Genomic DNA, 15,674 nt, shown 5'->3' on the forward strand with positions numbered 1-15,674 from the left:
AAAGACGGGGAGGGTGGAGGCGACGCTGTCTGCACCGTGGTCTGTGCGGGCCTTGGCCTTCTCGCGGAACAGCAGCTTATGGGACTCAATCTGCAGCAACACAAGGGGGAGCGGGAAGAGGGGGAGACAAGGGGACGGAAGGCGATACCAGAATGTCATCGTTAGAGGCCTGGAAAATAAAAGGCAATTTTGCTTCATTAGCAAAATTAGCAGAGCAAACAAACAAGCCAGAACATCTCATGCATTTTTCTCCCCACTTCAAAGCTGAAGAAACCTGCCCAGGTTCTTTGGACCTTGCTTGCTTTTAAGTGACCCTCTGGGTTGCTCTGATGAGGCCGAAAACTCCCCCACCCACCCACCCACCCACTTGCTTCTCCACCACCAATAACTGCACTTCTCACCCCTGCAAAAGGTTCCCCTCACTGTGCAGCTTCTTGGGGAGAGAGAAAGTTCTAGAACTTACTTGTTTCTTGTATGTGAGTGTCGAAGCACTGAATCCCCCTTTGGTCACCACTGCCCTGAGTGGGCGCGGCTGGCCCTACGCCATTCTCCTGCATGGCACTGCTGCCTGGCGGGGGCGTGGTCACAGCTCCGCTCTGTGGGGCTGCCTCCTCGCCCCCCTCAGTCTACAATGAAACAATGGGGTGGGGGAGGACAATGAGGCATCAATACAAGGATGGGTATGGAATGGAGCGAGACAAATACCTCTGGGAAGAGACAGGCCGTCTCCAAGGGTGCCCTCTCCCACACCACAGGCTGCGGGGTGGCTGGAAGCCCAGAAGGGGTGGGGGCGTGAACGGTGTTGCTGAGCAGCCCAGTCTCAACGACTCTGAGCCAACCCGGCACGTCCTTCCTTCAAGCTCCAATGCCTCTTGCTGAAATGACTAGCATCAGAGCCCCACAATTCCCTTGGCTCGGCCTCCCAAGACTTCCCTCTCTCCATCAAGGCTCAAATGCATCCGACTTCAAGATTTTAGTCTTCCTCTCTAACCCCACCACCCCTACTGTTTCTCCAGCCTCTCTCCCCCAACCACTGCTCTCTTCTACTTCAGGGCTTCACACACCCTCCCCATTCCTGGCTCCACTGGAGTGGGGATCAACTGCGCCAGCACCTGTGGAGGGAGGAACAATATTCTGTGGTGGATGAACACAGTGGTGCATGGTCCAGCCAGAGATGCACCCCAGGGTCCCTTGAAACACTGCTAGGGGTGCCTGGACACAACCCTCTGGCTTGGGTGAGGGAATGGAGGAGGGGGTCATGTGTGGGCCCCCAGCCTCCTTTGCAACACAGCAAGGGCCCTGGGAGTTCTCTCTTGCCATGCAGGGCCGGGCACTAACCATGCTCACTATCTGCCTGCCTAGGGACCACCCCTGGGCTGCCTCCCTCCCCCTTTCAATGTTTCCCAAGCTGCCCATCTTTCAGGGCCCCCTTTCCTCAGGGTCAAGGGGAGTCAACTACCCTCTTCCTGCACTGCACTTGCCAATTCCCTCCCACCCATCCCCCAAAAGGCCAGGCCCTGGAAGTACCTCTCAGGATATTTTCCCCTTGATCAGAGAGGATTCCAAATTCAATTCCAGAAGTTTTGGAATCCAACTGGTTTGATCCAGTCAGACCTCCTGTGACAGCCCAGAGTGAAAACCGAAGGGCAGGGCCTCGACCCCCTCCTTGCAGAAAGATACTGGGGGAAGGAAGGAACCAACTGCCCCCTCTTAGGCTCACCAAATGCCTCAGGCTTTTGCAAGCCCAGGCATCTGGGAGACAGCTGACTAGCAGCCAAGCCTTTCTTTCCGCCAGCCACATCAGCCTTGCTGGTGGAAAGGACAGTAAGGGCAGGAGGTGACTCCCATGGACGCTGGTGGAAGAGGGGCCAGAGAGACCCACCCCCAGCTGCTCTGTCTCTACTGGGGTGGTGGGAGAGGAGAGGACACCTGTCCTGTCTCCTTGTGCTCTGCGTGGAGCAGCATGATACGCACTCTGCGGTGGACAGTGGAGCACACAGGAGCAAGTCCGCCCCCTCGGTCCCTCCCCATCGCCACGAAGTATCTGACACTCCTCCCTGTCTCCCAGTTTTCTAAGGCCCTTAAGGATGGACACAAATGGGCTCAGCTCAGAAACTTCCTTCACATGGCAGAATGAATATGACTGTGAGGGTGGCAATGGCAGGACCAACAGGTGGACACAGAAGCAAGACAGGGCTTGGGCAGGAAGGAAGCCACGCTCAGCCGCAGCCCCCAACACACACCTTCACTGTGCCCCCCGCCGGCACATGCCCCACGTTGTCCAAGGAGCCCACTTTTGCCTGGGCTTTCTCCTTGAAGTTCAACTTCTGGTTTTCAATCTTGACATCTCCACCACCTGGAAAAACAAGCACCTCATGTCATGTGTTTGGACACCCTCAGACCCCCCCTTTCCACTGTTTAAGTCTCCAGGGTGACTTGCAAACAGAGCTAAGTAAATTTGCTTTCAGTAACAGAGCAGGTATGAAGAATATTGATATGGCTGACATGCTTCCAGGCTCCCGTATGCAGATCCTGTGCCCCAGAATGCCCCACTAGCCGCCCCCCCCCCATGCTGGAACCTTGCTCTGGAGCATAGATGCTCTGGCTGTCCCTATCTGGGATGCCAACAAGGTAGAGCAAGTCACTGCTCGGAGCAGCCAATCTAGAAGCAGAACAGACAACCACCTTTGGGTCGGGAGAGCTGCTCCACAACAGCATAACGGCATGCGACAGGGGACATTACGATGCCAGAGAGAGGCATCCACAAGACCTGCTTCCACAGCTAGCTTCCTCTCCAGGGAGTCCAAGAACAGCTGCAGAACTGGGATTAAACTTTAATGGAGGGTGTTGACTGTCGCCCCCCCCAAATGTCACGTGACCCCATGTTCAAACAGGTACTGGCAGTAGAATCCCTCCCCTCCCCCATAGAAACAAATGCCTTGGTTTGGTCCTTCTAGCCAGAGCCATCAAGCTCCACAGGTGTCCTGCCATGAGGTCTCTGATTTTAGGCTTGGCACCACCCCCCAGCACCAGACCACTTTTGGAAGACCCCCCTGCCATACAGAACCACTCAAAGTGTCTGCTGCTGCAGTGCACTCAAGGGCTCCTGCTGCTTGGGCCTGGCAGCAGTGCAGGGAACTGGCTCTTCCCTATTTCCTTCCCCAAGTAGTGCCCAACGATGCTCCAGGTGCTCAGGCTGGTGCCTGAAGTGCCCTCCTTTCCTCCACACTCCCAGGTTCAGGATTGTTCTGGGGTCCTCTTGTATTGCGTTTCCAGAGCCCAGCTGCGGAACGGAAGTGTGGGGGCAGCTCTCCGATACACACATCCAGCGTGTTCTAGGCCAGGAGGCAGGACAGACGGCTCATGCACAGTACAAAGGAGTAGTGCAGGAGCAAAAAGACCTGCGATGCTTATTAGGAAGTTGCAGGTTCCTACCTCCTCCCTGCAACAGAACTCACTGGGCAGCCTTAGGCAAGTAGCAGCTGCAATTGGGGGCTAACACTGGCCTTGCCTGATGTGACAAAGACACTGACTGGGGCATGCTCTGGATACCAGGGAAAGGCCCTGGCTGACAGGGGGGAAAGGGCACTGCCCCCCCCATTGCCTCGGCTGACACCACAAGAGAGGAGGATCCAGCACGCCCCCGGAACTCAGGGCAGCCCTCCACTGTGTGTATTGGTACAGGAAAGGCAGGATAGACATTCTTTAAAACCAACCAACCAGGCGCCACCTCCCCTCACCTGGCTTGTGCTTGATGTTTGCCTTGGAGCCGCACTTGGAGGACACTTTGGAAAGGTCAATCTTCTTGTTCAGGATCTGCACCTGCAGAAGGGGAGAACAAAGGACTGTTTCTGGAGCCCAGAACACCACTGTAAGTCCTGCAGAAATTTAGACACTATGAGTCCCGTGCCAGCACCCTCTGCCAGCTGGTCTATGGGCTGCCAGGCACACAGCAAGAGCGGCGGTCCTCTCAGGGACATGTGGGGAAAAAGGTGCTCATGCAGCTCCAGGGTCAGGGTTCTCAGGCAGCCAAAAGCGCACCACGTAAACCGGTGAAGAGAGAGGACAGGGTGGAGCTGAGCAAGAGCATCGGGCGCAAGTACTGGAGAGAAAAACACAATTTGTAGTAAAAACCAGGCACAAAAGCCAAGCTCTTCCTCAATGCTGGCATGACGGATCTCTGCCTGCTGCCACAGGCTGGGAACCTGGGTGGGAGCTGAGTTCGAGAACTAGGCCTGCTGCCTCCCCCAACCCCGGCAAACTGCACAAAAACGCTGAGCTGGGTTTCCAGAATAGACTGAAAATTTGTAGGAGTCCATGAAATTTGTGCAAGTTTTTCTAAATGTTGAAAACTAGGGTGGGAGCCAACAGTGGGGAGTAAGTGGGGAACGGGTTTACGCTCCTCCCTTCGGGATCAGAGGCAGTTGAGCGAGGGGAACGGAATAGGGTGCTGGAGGCTCCCACACAGCCAACCTTTTTCTGGCATCAGCCTCTGCAAGCACACTCTCAGAACTGCTGTGAAGAACCTTCTGCCCTGGAAAAATGGTGCTTCCTCGCTGAGCCCTTGGATGGCTCAGCGAGGCTTCTCACACAAGAGGCTTCTCATACACAGAGCTCAATCTGCGTCTTCTCTTTAATATGCTCTTAAATTTTGAAAGCCACCTTGCAGCTACATGGAAGGTACGACTGAAACCAAAGCACCGCTGAACAAATGTCTGGATGCCTGTATACAAGCAAACACGCAGGCTGGCTGCAGCTCTTCAGGTAGGGCTCCGTCCCTCCTTCCCAACTTAACTCTGCTAACCAAAAATAGAATTTATTGACCTCTTGGACTCAACACCACCTGCTCCTAGGTGGGAAAGGTGGGTGCTCCTAGGTGGGTGTAAAGACACCCCTTCTCCCCATCAACAGACTGCAACCAGGACCTGCTGGAGATCCCCCTTGGAAGAATGGGTAAAGCCACTTTGTGACCACTGGGATCCCTGCTGCTTTACCTTCCTTCAGAGTCTGCAACCTTTTTCAGTGCTTCCCCACAGCTCCTTGGGCAAGTGGGAGAAAGAGCTGCAAAGCTTTTCCCACACAAAGGACAACTTGGTGGTGTGGAAGTGCATGGCATTCACAGAACATAGGGCACTTTGATGTCATCTGTGAGTATGTATTGGCTGTGGTTACCAAATGAAACTTCTGCAGCGCCATGTGCAAGATGTCTATAAACAACAGTGGCTGGAGAGAGACAAAGCCTCACTCCTATCCATGACCTGCTTGGGGGTTTCTGGAGGCATCTGACTAGCGACAATCAGAAACAGGAAGGTGGGCTAAACAGTTCTCTGGTCTGATCCAACAGGCTCCTAGTAGGCCTTTATTAGAAATGAAATCTCCACGTACAGAGGCTGTGTACCTTTGTGCACCAGGTGCTAAAGACACAAAAGGGGAGAGGGACCTGCACTGGTCTGATTTGCGGGGCAGTTTATATGAAGATGACTGTCTCAACCAGGGGCTGAATGGCAGTCTCGGAAGGATGTGGGAGAGACTGTTCAAGGGGGGAGTTTCCCAGGAGGCCAAGTGGTGCTCCAGGAGCGAGGAGCAAAACCTGAAACTGAGAAAGATGAACTTGGTCAGATCAAAGGCCAAAGTGGCTGCTGTGGCGACGCTACTCACATTGACAGAGCCCTGGCTGGGCTTGGGGGCGGTGGACGGCCGGGAGTGGGTGCCTGAAGCTGGCCTTGGGGCATTTGGAACCTGAAAACAACAAGCACTTTACTCTCTGGACTGCATGGGTGAGCAACTTGATTCACAGACCAAAGAGAGAAGAGGAAGCAGGTGACAGCAGATGGGACAGGAGAGGAGGAGAGCCGCTATGAGGGGGGACAGACAGACAGACAGGAGAGGAGAGGACCACACTCCCCTTCCTTGCAGCTCTGGGTGGGCCACTGAGAGGACGAGGAGACAGCCAAGTTGGAATGAGTGACTGCTCGAGAGCCTCACTGGGAAGAAATGAGCGTGTGCCGCCGCCACCCCCCGCCCCCAGGAGTCTGAAGGCTTCTATTGCAACAACCGCTTCTTGGCCCCAGGGTACGCCACAAGGCTCTACGGCAGCAGAAGGGCTACAGCTCCAGAAAGGTAGTTCAAGCAGATCAGCAAAGAAGAGCCACAGGTGCCCTGGCTAGAAATGGCTTTGTAGATAAAGCAGTTGCAATGGGACAAACTCACAGATCCCACCCCACTCCACCCCCGCTCCTCCCCACTTCATCTTCCCATGCAACCCACAGTCATCCCAGGGCACTCCCACAGAAAATTAATTTGCCTGGCTTGCAAGAAGCAAAGCTGCTTCGGTAGGCTTAGCTATGCTGAGCCCCACACAGTTGGCTTAGCCACACAAGCCACACAAGTTCAAGGCCTGAGCACCCCGTGAAAGTACAGAAAACCTACTACAGAAAGGCTACGCTTAACCTCATTAGAAGACCAGAAGAGCCCTGCTGGATCAGGCCCAGGGTTCATCTAGTCCAGCACAGAATTTGTATTCCCAGGACACAGAATTTTAGGTATTTACTTCTTTTAGCGCAGATTTGGAAAAATGCCTGCATCAGCAGAAGAGCTCTTACTGAGGGGGGAGGTGTCAGCCTATGCCTGGGTAGGATAGGGGCCAACTGTGGATAGAGACTCATGTGATGCAATGCTCCTTCCTATTCAGACAAATAAGTTCCCTGCACATGGAAAACTAGAATGTCAGGAAGAAAGCTAAGCTAGAATCCTCCTTTTTTCTTGTTGTGCTCATTTTCCACAAGCAAATTTGCAGGGATTTTTATTTTTTTGTATGAAGAAACAATTAATCACGTGTGCTTCCCAGATGTAGCCTGGTGCAACAAAGGCATAAATGTCCCCATCTAGGCTGCGGGAGACCAATGCGGGACTGCCAAATCAAGGGTGGACCAGTGTGCAGATTTGTGCTTCTATCCTCCCATGTGGCGCTCCTTGTGTCTCAAACAAACACTGGACCAAACAGGTTAGATGAAGGCCAGGCCAGCAAAGCCATCTTCCTTGTCAGACGCGAAGTGTGTTCGGCCTTGAGAGCTCAGGGCAAGTCAAAATACTGAAATGAAGCCCTGGCTTATTCCAGAGAGGACCCCACACATCAGCATGGGTGGGTGGGAGGAAGGAAGTGCCACAACTGTAGTGCAGCAAGCAAGGGAGGCTCCAGTATACAGGTCTGTGCTCACAGATAATGCCTTCAGCTCTGTATCTATGTACATAGTGGGGAGTGCTACGCAGACCAAAATTGCATGCTTGAATCCAGCTGCCAGATACCTCTCAACTCCCAATTCTTTTCAGCGAGGGTAGGACTGCTAGGCAACGTTCCTCACCAGAACCTTCTGATTATATACCACAAATACCCTGGCTCAGTACTACTCCAGGAGAAAGACACCGTTGCCAGCACATGCCACTGCCTTCCACCCAATCAGACCTATGGACCATCTATCTAGCTGTCTACACTGACAGCTCTCCAGGGTCCAGGCAGAGAAGGGTCTTTTCCAGGCCCACCTGGGACCTCATGCCTGCCACGCTGGGGCTCTGCCACAGGGCGACGGTACCTCCTCAAATGGACCACTGACTTGCAGTTCATCTGAAGATGCCACCATCTCTCCCAAATGCCACTATTTACCACAAAGTCTGGCTTCTGGCCAAGTTCACCTCCACTGTCCCCGCCTTGGCGGGCTGCAAAAGTCATGGGGCTATGGCGGCCTTCTAGGAAATAATCTAATGGAGGGATCTGCTCCTTTGGGGGAAAAGACCACATGCACACACACACACACACATATACACACACACACACACACACACACACACACACTAAAGTCAAAACTAGCAGAAGAAAAAGAAGTTAGTAGAAAGACAGCTGTCCAGAGCCCCCAATACTTACATTCCCACCTCCAGGGACATGCTTAATATTGTCCTTGGATCCACACTTGGACTGGACATGGCTGTAGTTGGCTTTTTTGGAGACTATCTGGACCTGGAACAGCACAGAGATGGAGAGAACAACACAAGGGAAGAGGGCTGGTTAGAACTCGCTTACGGGAGCGACACTCCGACACGGTGGATGGACGGACAGATGGACAGACAGAGAGCTGTGTTAGAATTTCAACCCGACTCCAAGGATTAGATGTGAGCAAACGTGGACAGGAAGGCGACAGGGAAAGAGAAAACAAAGAAGCAAACGAGGTGGCGAAGCAGACAGTGGTAATGACAGGAGCACTGAGAGCCCCTCAGGGGGTCCTGTTACAGGCAGCACAAACGCAGACCTGGAAGAGCACTGAGGACAGCTTGTCTTCTGTGCGGCGGGTCAGGAAGTTTATTTTGCGCTTTTAAAATCTGCTGCTTTTAATTGTTTGTGAACAAATCTGCATCTTACATTGTTAGCCAGCCACCTCTCACCATTTACTGTAAAAGGGAAAGTAGATATAAATACTTTACAACAACTATGCATATTCTCAGACTAATTTATGGTAGGTGGAGAGTAGCTCCTAATGAGCAGGCGGCTAGGCAAGGAGTGCGGCCTGCCATGTACGACTAGTAGGCTCACCAGGGTACATCAACGGGTGTGGGGCTTACAAAGGAAAAGCAGGTGGTCAGGAAGCACGTGGACAGCAAAGGCCTAACTGACTCCAAACATAACTCAGGCTTGCCTAAGTATTGTCCTGGATTAGCCCAAGGACCACCTCCCTCAGCACTCTGAAAGAATCCAGCAACTACTGTCTACCTTCTGTCCCTCTCTGGAGCATACAATACAGCTAGAAGAAAAAAACGTGAAAGCAGACAAAGCCGACTCTGCGGCCCACCTTGCATTTAGTCAACTACCTACTGAGGCCCAGAGATCTCTCCCCAGTGGCCCTAAAGAGGAGAAGGCCCCTTGCTGCCCACCCAGCTTCCACCACATTCTTGGCTGCAGGTTTTCGTGCAGCATGCAAGAGAAGACAAGGACCTGCCTCTTCTAGGCAAGGCCCAGTGAATGCAGCCTTGGCCCAAGCTTCCCAAATTTGTGTTTGAAAGAAGTCCAGCTCTTCTGAGAACACCAGCTGGCTTTGGAGCAACCAACTTCTGTTGTTTTCAAGGGTTTTAATTTTTGCTTTAAAAATCTTTGCCTGCAGAGGAGCCTTTGTCACTCCATGGTGAACATCAAATGGCCCACTAAGAGGCAGCCACCTCCCCTCCTTATTATGTGTCCTGAAAGATCAGCACTTTTGCAACAGATCCTATTGGCTTTCTGCAGGGAACTGCTTTTTGTGCAGGAAACATTTGGTCACCTTTCACTCTGTGGACACAGAAGAAACTTCAAGCCCTGCAGGCAGCTTGAGTGCCATTTCCAACAACAGGGAACACTCTCCAGGCAGGAATCTGTTCCTGTATCAGGCAGCCCTCTGTTCTGAGGTGTGGCTGGGGGAGGCTCAAGGTGGCTTTTTCTGGGGTAGCCCCCCTCCCTGTGGAACTCCCTCCCATGGAACACAATCGCTGGTCTGTCCTTCTCACTTTGGAGAAAGTGAAGCACACTTTTTTTTTTTTCCAGTTAATTGTGAGTGAATCAAGCTGCACCACAGTCACTTCCTTCCCCTGGCAGCCTGGGAAAGGTACTGCATCCACCCCACAGAAATGCAGCATGTTTTGATTTCTCCCTGGAAAGCAATGAGTGGAAAGGCCTGAAGGCACTAATCCTCACCCACAACCATAGGAAGAACTTCCTAGGGCTGCCCTGGCTTCTCCCCAAGCACCTGTGAAGAGTGCACATCTGATAAGCTCAAGGATTCCTGCAAGGATGGAGTGAACTGAGGTAACAGAACACTTTGCCACATGGCTCTCCCCTCCCCCCCCGGATCTCCTTGGCCCACTGTTCCCAAACTCCGCCACTCCTGGGGACCATCCTCCCACCAGACAGCCTCTGTCAGTCCTCTGACAAGCAAAGGCTGCATCGTGTCCTGACACAGCACCAAAGCGCAGCCTAATTGGGGTCAGCTTTGATGCCAGCCAGACCAAGGCATTGTCTGTGTCCTGGACAAGCTGAAACTAGTCTGGAGCCCATTCAGCCAGGACACTACAGGCTGCGTTGGCAGGTCTGAGCTGGACTGACAGGAGGAGGAAGACCGCAGAGGCCAGAGGTACACCTAGTCCCTGGTGCTGCTGAAGCAGAGCCAACAGCTCTGCTCATGATGCCTTCACACACCGGGGATGGGGGGGAACAGTCTGCATTTTCTTTGTCAACAGAGCTTTCATGTCAAAAAACTGTGTGCTGGCCATCATGCATGGCATAGCTATTTTGCTGGATTATTCAGCCTGGAAGTCACAGTAGTAAATGGGGGGGGGGGGCAACACAGTCTGGACTAGACAATTCCCCCCGAGTTGCTCTCTTCTCAGCTTGCAAAAGCAATAAGGAGAGGACTGGAAAGCTCCCTGCAGGATATGCTCCTAGTCTGGGTTCTGCAGAATAAAATCCACAAAGCTCCTAGCCCTGTTTCTCACTGAGGTGGTCAATCTGTGCCTGGGCTGTAGGAGGGTTCCTGTAGAACTGAAGAACCCCTCTACACAAGACGCGCCATTCATGAGCCCAGATCATGCAGGCACAGATCTACTTCCTCAGAGAGAGACAAGCCCCCAAGTTTCGCTCCAAAGAGGCAAGCAGGAATTAGCTCAGCGCCCCTTTCCCCTCCCAAACCAGTTCTTAAACATTCCCTGAACAGGCTCAGTAGAACATGGAATAGATCATTCTGTTCTATTTTGGGGGTGATGGCTGGTTGGAGGAAGGAAGACAGCCCACCCTACTTGCTGATCGGAAAACTGAGCCAGGCAAGACCCCCCTCCCCAATCACAACACAAAGGCTCATCTGCAGGTATCTTGCAGCCATCTTGGCACTAGTGCCTGTCCAGACACAAGGGCTCCAAATTCTGCTCCGAGACATGTTTAGAGGAAGACATTTACAGGGTGGAATTTCACTGAGAGCAGAAGGGGACATACACAGAGAAAGGTGCGCGCAAGGAAGGGAACCCAGGAGCCGTGCGAAGGACAAGAGAGGCAGAGAGAGGCAAGAGGGAAGGGAAGGTGATCCAGGTGGGGGAGAGGGAGGAAATACAGCAGAAGAGCCGTCCTGGTCTCTGACAAGTGAGAGAAGTCGGAAAGAAAACTCACTTTCCCATTGGGCTGCTTTGGGGCGCCCTCTTTTGTAACTGCTGTTTTAGTGGTGGCCATTTTAGAGACTGCATTGAGTTCGGGCTTTCGGGCAGCCCCGGCTGACTCTGCCTTTCTTTCTACTTTTGCCTAAATGGAGACAAACGCAGGGTGACTTCAACATCATGAAGAACGGGGTGGGAAGGAGAAAAGGCAATGAGGGGAAAGGGGGAGAGATGTCAAGCCCACAACTGGAACACTTGCATATCCACGAGAAGACAGAAGGCTACCTTAAAAGAAATAAAAATGAGCAGTGCGGGGACCTGGGCATCAGACCGACACCTCCGGTGGGCTGCCCAGCTGGCCTCTGACCTCCGTCCCTCTCCTGCTCAATGGCAGCAGCAGGGTGAGCCAGACGCTGCACTCAGACAGGGCCTTCTGGAACTGGCACAGCCTGGCAGAATGGCCAGTGGTGCTGCTACCAGCACTGTCAAGGAGGCTCGGCTACAGGGCACCAGCAATACCAGGGAGTCCAATTCATCAGTAACCACCCCAAAACCTAGTTTGGATCCACATGTGGCAGCAGCTCCAGCGACTTCCTCAGGGAAAGAAAACCATGAGCCATCCTAACCCTGAAAGTGGAACAGCCCTTGAGTTCCTTGGCACCTCCAGGTCCCTCAAGCCAGTCATCGAACAAAATTCCCAAACAGCTGCACTTACCCCTTTCACACTCAGCACCACAAATCCCAGAGGGTGCTGCCAAGCAAAACTGGACTTTGTAGCAGGGGGATGCCACAGCAAAGCTGGCAACACTGCTACGTGTGAACAAATAGCTGCCTTCCTACTGATGGAAGTTGCCACCCTGACACACCAGAAAATCTGCTCCCAAACCTCCAGGTACTCCAGGAGTTCTCATGAATCACAGATAGAAGAAAACTGGGAAGGAGCAGCTGCCCGGGTAGTGACCAGTATGGAAAGCCTGCTCCTGAGCATTAATAGAGATGCTTGGATTTTAGGGACTCTCCTTGATTTCAGACATGCTCCTTGACCTGGTTATTACGGCAGCCCAAGGATATGCCCCCCTTCTTTGTTGCTTGGTGCACCTGCAATTTGTACACACAGAGGAACAATGAGGGACAAACTGAAGCAATTGCTGGCCAGAGACCCTGCAGGTGAAAGCTGGCACCTGGGCAACAGGGGACTGAGCTTCACTTCAGACAAAATCTGGATGAGCCAGGTTCACCTGATCTTGTTTCGGTTTTACCCAAAGGCAACTGAAAACCTATTCACACAGATCAACAGTGGAGAGGCTGTCGGTTTAGGGATAATTACCCTCATAAGCAACCCTGTCAGAGATGACTCCACCACAACATTCCTCCTTAAGGTGAAGTGGAAGATTCTGATCACCAAGAATTACAGGACGGGGGAGAAAAATCTGACCTGTGACTCCTATGCGAGTCTTGTAAATGTGAACAAGTACCATGCAAGAGTACTGGTGAGACTGTGCAGGAAACCGTCTCTGTGGACACAACCCCCATGTCAGTCAGCACATGCCCACGGATTTCCCACTGCAGGTCTCAATGCCAGAAAGAGACTTCTGGCACTCCACTTTGCTGACTGCCTGGGGTCATTCACATGCTAATGCGGTTCTTGAGGGAACTACAGACTGCAGAGATAGGAAGCCCTTTTTGTGTCTCCTGACATCAGTTATCCTGGGCTGAAAGGAGATCAGGGCCCCTGATTGTCCCAAGGATTACTGAGTTTCCTCCGGCAACATCCACTGGATGAGTTTGTTTTCATGCTTATGGATCGGATTTATATGTGATCTGCCCATTAATCCTTTGGAATGGTTGGGACAAGCATTCTGTGAAGAAATCCATCTCTTCCACATGTAAGCAAAGTGGAGGGGGCCAGAGCCTGTCTTTCCAGAATAAGTGAGAGGATCTGTGAGTCTGAGGTTAATCTAACCAAGCACAGCACCCTTGGCAGGTTAAGGAGGACCTCAAAAACTCCCCCTGCACAGAAACAGGAAACAATTCCAGGGGTTGCTATCATGGTCAAAAAGCAAAGCTGTTGGGGGGGATCAATAGCTTGGGTTGGTCTCTGTGGTGACGGCCACTGTTAGAGACTTCCATGGAGAGTTTCATCCCTACTCAACAAACTGGGGTGTGCTGAACCTGCAAAGACTAGAAGTGATCAAGAGGGGGCACTGCAGGAGCATGGAATCAGTGCCTTTCTCTGCCCACTGAACCTCATACAGGCAGGCTGAACTCAGGATAGAGTCCCCTTCAGTTCTGAGCTCCACATTTTCCAACCAGAAGCACAAGCAGGGGCGTAGCTCACCCCTCTGGCACCCAGGGTCTTGCGACTGCACCCCTCCAAAAATGCCTGACCTGGAAGTAACTGTGGTGACATGATGATGTCACCATCACTTACTTCTGGGTTAGAGTGGTTGCAGGCTGCTCTGAGCGACCAACCGCTTTTTTTCTCAAAAAGGAGAAAAAAGGCGGGAAAAGGCAGTTGGCTGCTCAGAGTGGCGCACAACCACTCCGAGTGCCCATGAAGTACCCCTGGCCTGAAACCCCTCGAGGTGTGGTACCTGGGGCTCTGCACCACCCCTTCCTCCAGCTCAGCTGTGTCACTGAACACAAGAACTGCTCCTCTGCCACACAGCAATGCTAGCACACGTACAGGTTCAGGAAACAGAAAGTGCCACCTGCACAACAGCACAGACCAGCAGTTCTGAATCCTGTCCAGAGAAAGGGCCTTACCTTTCCTCCACCAGGCTGGTGCTTGATGTTATCTGTGGACCCAATCTTGGAGCGTATGTTCTTCAGGTCAGGGGCAGACACGCTGGTCGGGGGCCGGGGGGGCTTGGGAACAGGGCTGGGCTTGGGTGTGACTTTGAGCGTGGAGGCCTTCTTGGAGTCGGCAGCTGTGCTGGCTGTCCCAGGCAGTTTGGGCGCAGCAGGCTTGGGTTTGGGCCGGCTGGCAGCAGTGACAGGCAGGGCAGGGGAAGCAGTGGTCGGAGTGGTGGCGCTGCTTTTGGTGGAGGAGAAAGTTGGGGCGCTCTTCGGGTAGCTCGGGTCAGCTGAAAAGTAGGGAGGACAGGACAATCAGGAGGGAAAGGAGCAGCAACACCACCATCAGAAATGCTCCTGGGGAGCCACATGGGTATCTGGGAAGCAAAGCAGGGAGGTGGGTTACCTGATGGAGATTTTGCAGTGGTTTTCTTGGCATCAGTAGACCTGGCGTCTGTCTTGATGGCTGCATGACATGAACAAGAGTCAGCCAACCCTCTCTTTGAGTTCTGCTGATGTACTTTATCTGCTCTTATTAGTGCCAAATAAAGTAATACCACCCTACAACAGGACAGGTAAAAGCTCTGATAGGTCCACATTCCAGCTATCCCTGAGTCCAAACAGCAGCCAGCTGCTGGAAAATGCACAAGGCAGGACATTGTGGAATTCCATGTGACACTATGCAAACATTCCAAGCAAATGTACATCAACTATTTTGCAGAACCCTGGGAACCAAAGCCCACGGCTGCACACAGCAGTCAGCAAAATGGGACTTTCTCCCTGCTCCTGCTCCTCATTGTGTGGGATGAGCCATTCCATTTAACACCCTAGAAGTTGGCAAGACCCAGCCACAGGTGTATGCACATGCATGTGCCTGTCTCAAAAGAGTTCTGCAGTATGCTTGGGTTGAGGAGTACTCACTTGAGGGCCTCTTGGGTGGAGAGCTGGGCGTGCTTCGTGGGCTGGACGCATTGGTACTGGTCAGTGCTGTGGACGGCCGGGGTGTGGCTGGGCTGCTTTTCACACCAGGTCGAGGGGTCGCAGCAGACGAAGGGGGCTTCGAAGGGGAGGTGCGCTTCTCCAGGCTCTTTCCCTCTGTCCCCTGGAAGGTAAAAGGATCAATTTCAAGTTGAGTTTCAATTCCATCTCCTCTAAAGGAAACCTACCACCCTTGGGGTGCCAGATGAAAGGAACACCCAACACTTTCCCTCCAGGCACCCAGAGTTGAGTGCTGAGCATGCACACAGACTTGTGTCCCTTCTAGCTATGCAATGAAGAGCAGTTTGGATAGGAGAGCCTAGGATTTGCTTTCCAGCCCCAAATCTGCAGGGTGCCCAGTTGTGCCTTCTCTAAGTTATATGGGCGCATGTGGGAGGAAATCATATGCTGCGATGCACAGGTAATGTGCCTCTCGTAAGGTAACCCTTGCTCTAAAAAAATTATGTGCTAAAAAAGCTTGACCATGTGCCTGTAAACAAATGTGAATAAAGGATATGTTCAGCTCAGTCTGGGCTGCCGTATTGTCCACCTAATATTTGAGCGCCCTCTGGGGAAGTGGCCCTCATCCACCCACAATGGCTAAAGGGAGGAGCCATGGAGCTGTCAAGTTCTGGAATCGACCATGAGTTTTCAGGGGTGTCGCTTCCTTCTCAGAGTCTCAAGAGAAAGGGAAAGGAGTAAAATCTCAGGGGAAAGCTGTGTTCTGCCTTCCTTGAACATTA

At 52.7% G+C, this 15,674-nt stretch overlaps 1 protein-coding gene across 13 annotated transcripts in view; it reads right to left on the reverse strand.

The window, feature by feature from the left end:
* The window catches only part of MAP4 (microtubule associated protein 4), a 174,599-nt gene continuing 158,925 nt past the window's right edge, over positions 1 to 15,674 (reverse strand). For 7 of the 13 annotated variants that reach the window (XM_066626807.1, XM_066626808.1, XM_066626817.1 and 4 more), the window contains 10 exons: positions 14,875 to 15,055; positions 14,360 to 14,419; positions 13,924 to 14,243; positions 11,174 to 11,302; positions 7,919 to 8,011; positions 5,659 to 5,739; positions 3,741 to 3,822; positions 2,244 to 2,356; positions 464 to 626; positions 1 to 90 (listed from right to left, as the gene is read on the reverse strand). In XM_066626807.1, coding sequence (XP_066482904.1) covers positions 86 to 90; positions 464 to 626; positions 2,244 to 2,356; positions 3,741 to 3,822; positions 5,659 to 5,739; positions 7,919 to 8,011; positions 11,174 to 11,302; positions 13,924 to 14,243; positions 14,360 to 14,419; positions 14,875 to 15,055 — 1,227 coding nt within the window. In that variant the 3' untranslated portion in view covers positions 1 to 85. The remainder of the gene's footprint in view (positions 91 to 463; positions 627 to 2,243; positions 2,357 to 3,740; positions 3,823 to 5,658; positions 5,740 to 7,918; positions 8,012 to 11,173; positions 11,303 to 13,923; positions 14,244 to 14,359; positions 14,420 to 14,874; positions 15,056 to 15,674) is intronic. The other 6 variants (XM_066626813.1, XM_066626811.1, XM_066626810.1 and 3 more) reach the window with 6 other exon arrangements.

This window comes from Tiliqua scincoides, chromosome 5 (genome assembly GCF_035046505.1).
Source record: "Tiliqua scincoides isolate rTilSci1 chromosome 5, rTilSci1.hap2, whole genome shotgun sequence".
NCBI classification, from domain to species: Eukaryota; Metazoa; Chordata; class Lepidosauria; order Squamata; family Scincidae; genus Tiliqua; species Tiliqua scincoides.